The 8,152-nt window shown below is 37.2% G+C and overlaps 1 protein-coding gene across 2 annotated transcripts in view; it reads left to right on the top strand.

Moving 5' to 3' along the window:
* The first annotated feature begins 331 nt into the window (after positions 1–331).
* Positions 332–8,152, top strand: part of grid2 (glutamate receptor, ionotropic, delta 2) — a 673,181-nt gene continuing 665,360 nt past the window's right edge. For both annotated transcript variants that reach the window (XM_056463472.1, XM_056463473.1), the window contains exon 1: positions 332–958. In XM_056463472.1, the coding sequence (XP_056319447.1) occupies positions 871–958 (88 nt within the window). In that variant the 5' untranslated portion in view covers positions 332–870. The remainder of the gene's footprint in view (positions 959–8,152) is intronic.

The raw sequence follows: 8,152 nt of genomic DNA, 5'->3' as shown, positions 1-8,152 counted from the left end.
GGAACACTGATGAAATTGGGGTCTGGAAATCTGATCAAAACTAATATTGAAATAAAATCATTGCATGTCCTCCTTAATATATTTTAATCTTCCAGGAACAACCAATCATTATCAGTAACGAACCTAAAACAGTTTGTTTTATGTCCAGACTAAATCACTGGCAGTTGCTGGACAAGGGAGGAGCCACAGTCTCACAGATGAGTCTTCTCCATTATCATAAACTATACCTCCGCCCACCCCACTGTGGATCTCTCTCTCTCTCTCTCGCTATCTCTCCCTCTCTCTCTCCTCGTCTCTCTTTCCTCTGTTAATTCAGTTCTGGACAGCGCCGGGTACTGATGCTGCTGCCCGTGTAGTCGCATCTATCCTGGGGGCCTCCTCCCACTCATCCCAGCTCGAGAATCCGCATGTAGAGCCGTTCGGTGTCTGTCGCAGAAAAAAGTCTCCGCAGTACTGCATCGGAATAAGGGCTCAGTGCACAAATCTTCTTCAACTGTATTCGTGGCTGTGAGTGTGGCGCTTTTCTGCATCAGCGCAAAGGAAGTTCTGTTCAGTCGTGCGGTGGGTGATGCTGTGAGATGCGTCGTGTTTAGCGCACGGAACCCCGATTTATTCGCCCAGACTGGAGAATAGAAGAAGCCAACAGTGCATGCGGGCACGTTTTAACTTTGATTCGGATTTTTTTCAGGATGTTTTGACGGGTGCTCTCCAAACGGGTTGACTGAAGATTTCGCCTTCTACAGAAGCACATTCGAGGCGAATAAAGCAGTTTCAAAGGAGGACAAGCAGCCTCTCCGCACGGGATTTAAACCTACTGTCGCTTCGGCATCTTTTTGAATCGAGAGAGGATAGCTATTAACAGAAGGAGACATGAAAGTTTTTCCGGCAGTATTGTTTCTGATCACATTTTGGAGTCTGGAGTGGGAACCTGTTCTTCCCGATTCAATCATTCACATCGGTAAGTTCAGATCTCTGAAACACCATCAATGACTGTAATGCACTTTATGCAATCACTGAGATTCTGAGGTCCTATTATAGCGGCCAAAGCTTCGCGTTGAATACGGTTGTGGCTGTAATATCAGGTTGGAGAGACGTACATCTCCATCTGTCCTTATCAATGCGTCCATTATGTAGTCTAGGTGGTGGAGAACAGGTGGTTTGACTGGAAGTGATTTCTCGTGACGCCCATATGCACGCCACGTTATGACATCGTTCAGAAAACACCAACTTGGATTTGCAAAGATCAAGAGTGTTTGACAATACTCTTTGTAAAAGGATTGAGCGAGCGCGCACGTGCGCGTGCATGCTTTAGCGATGGGTACGAGGATTGGCGCTGCGCGTGAGATCAGAGAAGGTCCAAGACAGGTCTTAAATCAGAGCTGTAAAAGAGAGGGTTCCTCCGAGGGCCCGCGGTGTGGAGGTGCTGGGGGTTTGGCATGAGAGAATTTGGCGTGGGATCATGCGCGTGTTTCATTTAATTAAGGCTTGATGCACTAAACAAATAAATATTGTAGCGAATGTGTTTCTGGCTAGACGTGGTGCATGCCTCAAAGTTTGTTAAATACGTCACAGGCTATGCATAAAATAAATAAAACATCAGCAAAATTATCCATGAAATTACTGTATAATTATTTGGATTTTAATTTTACTTTGTACACGCTATTTCATGCAATCGAGTTAAAGATTAAATCAAGTAAAATGTTGAAATATTTTATTAATACACCCTAGGAGTATGTGTTAGTGTGTGCGTTCTGTTTTTATGATTGGCCAAATTTGCCAGTTGTTATGCTCTTTAAGTCATGTGACTTCCACTGAGCCACCTGTGACCACTGAGGTCAAATATACTGCTATATTGAACGTATTAACTAATGTAAAGGCCTACTAAAAGTCATTTCGTAATGGATGAAACATCCATCCGTGTTAAGTAGTAGCCTATTTACAATATCTCTCTCACAGCTATTATTCCGGTTTAGTAGCCTAGCCTATTAGTATTTTATATTGTGTTTATTTATTTTTACAGTGGAGTAAAAAAGCATGCGATCGTTGCACGTTCAAATAATTTATGATAACATCCAGTTATTTTTTAGTGCATAAGCAATCTACCATAGCAAACAGGTGGTCTACAAGACGTTCGAGATACTTCTCAATCTGGAATTGCTTTTCGTCACATAGGGCTCTTGGCACAGCGCGTCTACTTTAATATGAAACTATAAATAAGATTAATAGCCTACAGATAATCAATAAACATTTACGCCTTCTCTTTAACACCGCACAATTGCTGTCGCGTGTTTCATGTGCACTGAGGGCATCTGAGACAGTTTTGCCTGTCATTAGTAATCCCCTCCTAATCTTTTTCTCTGCAGTAGCTCTGTGAAAACGTGACGTCATTTGAATGCTAAAACGACATGGTTTCTTTGTCGGCGAGGCGCCTGATGAAGGCATTTTATCACACGCGCTTTACTTGATTGCTGAGGAGCCTCTAATGATGTGCGCACCAAGAGAAGTATCGCGAGCGCCGTGTGCGGCATCGCAATACTGCAGCTCCTTTAGGAGCCCATTGAGAAAGTCACAGTGATTTATGTGTGTGGAAAGCCCAGACTGTCCGGCAGTGCGCGGGTGCACCTCAAAATGCGCCTTTAGCACCGACCAAGAAGTGCCAGGAGACGGCACAGGGCTGCTTTGAACTTGGCTCCAAACTAGAGATTGATGATAATTATCTCAACACTAGTACAAACGTTTGGCTTTCAGGGGCCACTAGTCCTTGAGGAATTTTGATCACGTTTCTTTGTCGCCGCCTAGTGGCCAAGGTGCTTTCCTGAACTTGAACTTCACTGTAGGGTATCAAACTTTTCTCAGCTTGAGGTGTCTTGTCTGACTCAGAAACATATTACTGTAAACCAAAAATCGCATCAGTGCTGTTGTAGTATTGTTTAGTATATCTTGCAGTTTTCTTCATAATATTTTTGTCTGTACTAATTTTAATTGTAGCAATTTTGTTGCATCGCCTTGTTAATGTGTATTTTATTTTAGTAATAAATGATTAAAAACTCATATATTAATGACTAGCAGAATAAAACACAACTAAGCTATCAAAATAGATTATCATAATGCAGGTATAGCATCTAATTAACGTTTTTCATTTATTCATTTTCCTTTGGCTTAGTCCCTTTATTCATCAAGGGTCGCCACAGCAGAATGAACCACCAACTTAGCCAGCATATGTTTTACACAGTGGATGCTCTTCCAGTAGGCAACCCAGTTCTGGGAAACATCCAGAGACACTCATACACTAAGGTCAATTTAGCTGGGACTAGAACCAACAAGCTTCTTACTGTGAGGCAACAGTGCTAACCACTAATTAACGTTTTTACACATTTTAAATGATTAATTGTATTTTATTTTTGGTTTTACAGTGGAATACACACTTTAATCATTTGAGTGACTTTGTGAACTGTTTCTTTTAGTGCATACAGGTGGTCTACAAACAAAACATTTCCTCTCAATCTAGAATTGCTTTTCGCCACATTTCGCACAGAGTTCTACCTTGTTGTAAATCAATACATAGGCCTAAAAGCATAGAGAAAATGAATAAACAACATCTAAACAATTATCATGAAATAAGTTTGTTACAAGTTTGTTCAAGTTGCTACATTTCAGTTATCAAAAATAAATGTAGCTTTGTTTAACTATAAAAACATAGTAAAACGATGAATTATATATATTATGCATCAAAGAGTTGGCTTCTTTCACATCAAACAATAATTGTCCGACCCCCTGCTGCAGCAGCCGTGGACCCCCTGTTGTAAGACCCCTGTCTAGGTTTGCTTTTTCAAGGATATTCACATTCTTGGGTGTTTCTGCCATGCCTTTAAGATACGCCATGTAATATTAATTCCTTTATTCCCCAGATGCTTATTTTCGGCTGTCTAATTGGTTGGGAGCACAGTATAAATCTTGCAGCACCTGTTTCAGTGGAACGAAGTCTCCTCTCCGCTGTTCACAATAATCGTTGAGCATGGACTAGATTTCGTCTGCGACAGTTTTAATGGTGTGGATCGCCCTCATTCTCAGGAAGATTTGACATATTGAGAGCACGTCTGGGGCTCTTAGGGGATATCACAAATACTCTCCACTGACAGAGTGTGTGTTTTCAGTCTGGCTGAAGCTTCCTTGTAATGTAGGTTGCGTGTTTGACATTTATTACGCAACTGAGGAGAATAGATGGAGAGAGGGGGAGAACGATATCAAAGCTGGAGGGGGAATCAAATCGTTATCCCTTTTCTCTCCCCAGTCATGGGTAGTTACGTGTTAAACTCTAAAGCCAGAGGAAATTGTAGGATATAATCCCAAGCATTGCATTGTAGGTGGGACAGATGGGTAGTGCCATTTTCGTTGGTCTATTTCTGGCCGCCCCGTCCCAAGAACATGGTGATAATGAGATGTGCTTGCCTGGAGACTATCCTTCAAACTAGTGTCGCTTAAGCGCTCTCTCTCGCTCTCTGTCCTTCTTTTAAGTCCTGCAATATAAAGTAGTGGTAATGAGGAGCAGCGCTTGTAAAGGTCTTGTAATTACGAGCAGCGCATGCATGGAGATGTGTTTGTTTTGATTGGATGGCTGTGTTGTGCCTGCTCAGGTGTTAGAAGAGATAATGAAAAGTTGTAATGCTTGATATAGAAATGTTTTCCAAAGATGATTAAGTGATTCCTTCTAGACCAGGGTTATTATAGTGGCATTAGCAGATGCATTGCTTTTAACATTGCAGCATTTAGACTGTTGCCTATACAGTAGTTAGAAGCATCGTTACTGTAATTGGAGTCTTTTAAGGATCAAGAAATGTTTATGCATGGGTAAAATTGCATCTTTATTCGTAATGTTCTTGTGAGGTTTCGCTATTTTATGTGATGTTCGAAGGCATTCAACCTTTATTCATTGCAGGATATGAATTCTTGATAACAATTCAATTCTCGATGTCAACAACTAAATTGTTAATATCAAAATAAAAACGTTGACGTAAAATATATTTTTAATATCAACAATTTTATTTTTGCTATTAAAAATGTATTTTTGATATCCGTAACTGAATGATCACTAGTTGAATGTCATTAGATGTGTCTTACTAGTTGACATGTAATTCCTGATATCAACCATTTTTATTGTTCATATATAAAAAAATGAAATAGTTGATTATTAGCAATTAAATAGTTGATATCAACAACTCTATTGTTTCTTGTAAATTACGATTGTTATTATTAAAAAAGAATTGCTCATATCATGAATGGATGAGTATTTTGTAATTGCTATTAGTAAAATAATTCAATTCATGTTTATTTATATAGCGCCATGTAGATTGTCAAAGCAGCTTAGCATAGTTCTAGTAAACTAAAACTGTGTCAGTCCAGTTTTCAGAGTTAAAGTTCAGTTTAGTTCAGTTCAATGTGGTTTAATTTTCGCTACTGAAAGTCCAAACACTGAAGAGCAAATTATCGATTCGCAGCAGCTCCACAAGTCCCAAACCAAACAAGTCAGTCAACAGTGGCGAGGAACAAAACTTCACCAATTGATGAAAGTAAAGGAAAAAACCTGTAGAGAAACCAGGCTTAGTAAAGTAAGTAATTGTAGATATCAGAAACCACTCTCTCAATTGCTGATATCATAAATACATTTTTAGATCTCAGAAATAACAAATGTAACATGTTGAAATACAACTGCAGTTATCAAAAGTCAACGTTTCAACTAGTGACAAAATATTATTGTTATCAGGATATCAACCAAATATTATGTTATTGATATCAACCAAAATCAAAACAGCTTGTCATAAACAATTATATTATACCATTTATTGTTTAGTGTTATTTCTATTGAAACTGTAGAGCCAGAGCTACGGAATATCATTCTGTATACGGACATGTGAATGAAAAAGCACTAGGATTGGACAATTAGCATTTTTGATATCAAGAATTGTATTTTTGCAAATGATGACATTGTTGATATCAAGAATTAATATTGTTACTATAGTTGAAATATAGATAATATTGATATTAACAATTAGCATTTTTGATTTGAACAGTATTTAAACTTGTGATATCAAGAATGGGGATATTAAGAATTCATATTCTGAGGATGAATAAAAGACAAAACAGCTTGTCATAGCCATTTTTTTTTATATAAAAGGTTTTATATATAGTGATGATAGATTTATTCTTAAAAGGGATTGATCACCCAAAAATTTAAATATGCTATTTCATTCCAGACCTTTTTGATTTATCAGAAAATGACCGAAGATTTTTTAGCTGAAACTGGGGTCTTTGCTAATTCATAAAAAAGTCAATGACTCAACATATTTTGAGTGTTAAAAAAACAGATCCAGGAAAAACTAAATTAATAGCTGTGGCTTCTGACAATACATTGAGCTCTTATGATGAAAAATGTTTATTATTATTACCTTTTACACTGGAACTACCAGAATTCTGTTACTGCTAGATTTACCATAGTATAAGACTGTACTGAACTGAATTTCTGTCATGTCATAATTACTTTAGAAGCTTCTGTTGTGATTTTAAAATAAATCTTTGAATGTGTATATAGTATTTATTTATGAAATTATGCCCTTAAAATACTATCTTTTTTTTGTAATATAGCCTACAGTATACTGAATAGAAGATTACACCAAAAGGTGCGTAAATCACTTCCAACAAGCGGGACAGCAACGTTTTCTGAACTGAAATGCATTTAAATGTATGCAATTTAATAAGTATAGCCAATCAATGTTAGACATACTTAGAATACTTAGCCACAGTACTACTGTAATTCTTATAAAATGGCCAATTTGACTGCCTCTGTAATTTTAGAGTTAATCCACTTGTTGTTTGTGACAAGCTGGAGTTCAAACATCTTTCACATAACGACAATGGGCAGAATATGCCTAAGAAACTCAAATATTGGCTGAATGCTGACATGAACGTTTGCCAAGGCTGTGTACTAAAGGTAATAAATGTTGTAAACGATGTCAGGTTGATCGTTTCACTTCATAAACATGCCACCAGGAGCCACGAGTACTAATTTTCTTTTTTTTTTTATAAGTTCTAATAGCCGTTGACTATCTATGAATCACCAAGCACCATGGTTTCAGCTACATATCTTTTTTTTTTTAATGTTCAACTTAATAAAAAATCACCGAGGTATGTAGATGAACTGCAAGCACCTGATATTATACACATTTATGAATTGATAAACCTTTTATTCCCAACTAATTCAAGCAGTTTCCTTATTTCATTTAAAGCAATGAGTAATTAAGCTCACTCAACCCTACTTTGGTTTCTTTCACTTGAAGAAAGGAGTAATTGCATTAAAGGGCCAGTTAAGGTGTGACAAAATAAAGGTTGTCCTCTAGGGGTGCCGCTTGCAATGTTTGCATTTGGTATTCTGGAATTTGTCCCAGACCCATTAGGGAACTCTTGATCTTTTTATGCTTCTAAATCACTAAAGCGTGGTTTAGAGAATCCCTGCAACGATAATTTAGTCTTTTGAATGAATTCTGGGCAATGACATTGGCAATTTTGCAGTTTCACTCTCATGGATTTTTTGAAACCGACAGTTGCACATTATCTCAAGGATTGTCATGCAATGTCAAATTATTTATGGACAATGATCATAATTTAGGAAAGTAGCAAATTACTGCTGAAAACTGTTCCACTGCTTTTGTAGAAACTGTTATTTATTTATTTACAAGAGAGCTGCAGTTATAAGAAATAGATTTGTTTGTAACATTAAAAATGCCTTACTGTAATTTTATTATAATTCAGTACAAGCTTTTTTTATTTATTATTATTATTATTATTATTATTATTATTATTATTATTATTATCTATCTTTCATTCATTCATTCATTCATTCATTCATTCATTAATTTTCAGCTTAGTCCCTTTATTATTCATGGATCGCCACTGCAGTATAAACCACCAACTTATCCAGCATATGTTTTACGCAGCGGATGCTTTTCTAGCTGCAACCCATCACTGGGAAACACCCAAATACACTCATTCACACACAGTAACTACAGACAATTTAGCTCACCCAATTCACCTGTACCGCATGTCTTTGGATTTGTGGGGGAAACCGGATTATTATTAACAACAACAACAACAACAACAA

Source organism: Danio aesculapii, chromosome 8, assembly GCF_903798145.1.
Source record: "Danio aesculapii chromosome 8, fDanAes4.1, whole genome shotgun sequence".
NCBI classification, from domain to species: domain Eukaryota; kingdom Metazoa; phylum Chordata; class Actinopteri; order Cypriniformes; family Danionidae; genus Danio; species Danio aesculapii.
Note: the sequence above shows the minus strand (reverse complement) of the source record. Positions and strands in the feature narration are given on the sequence as shown.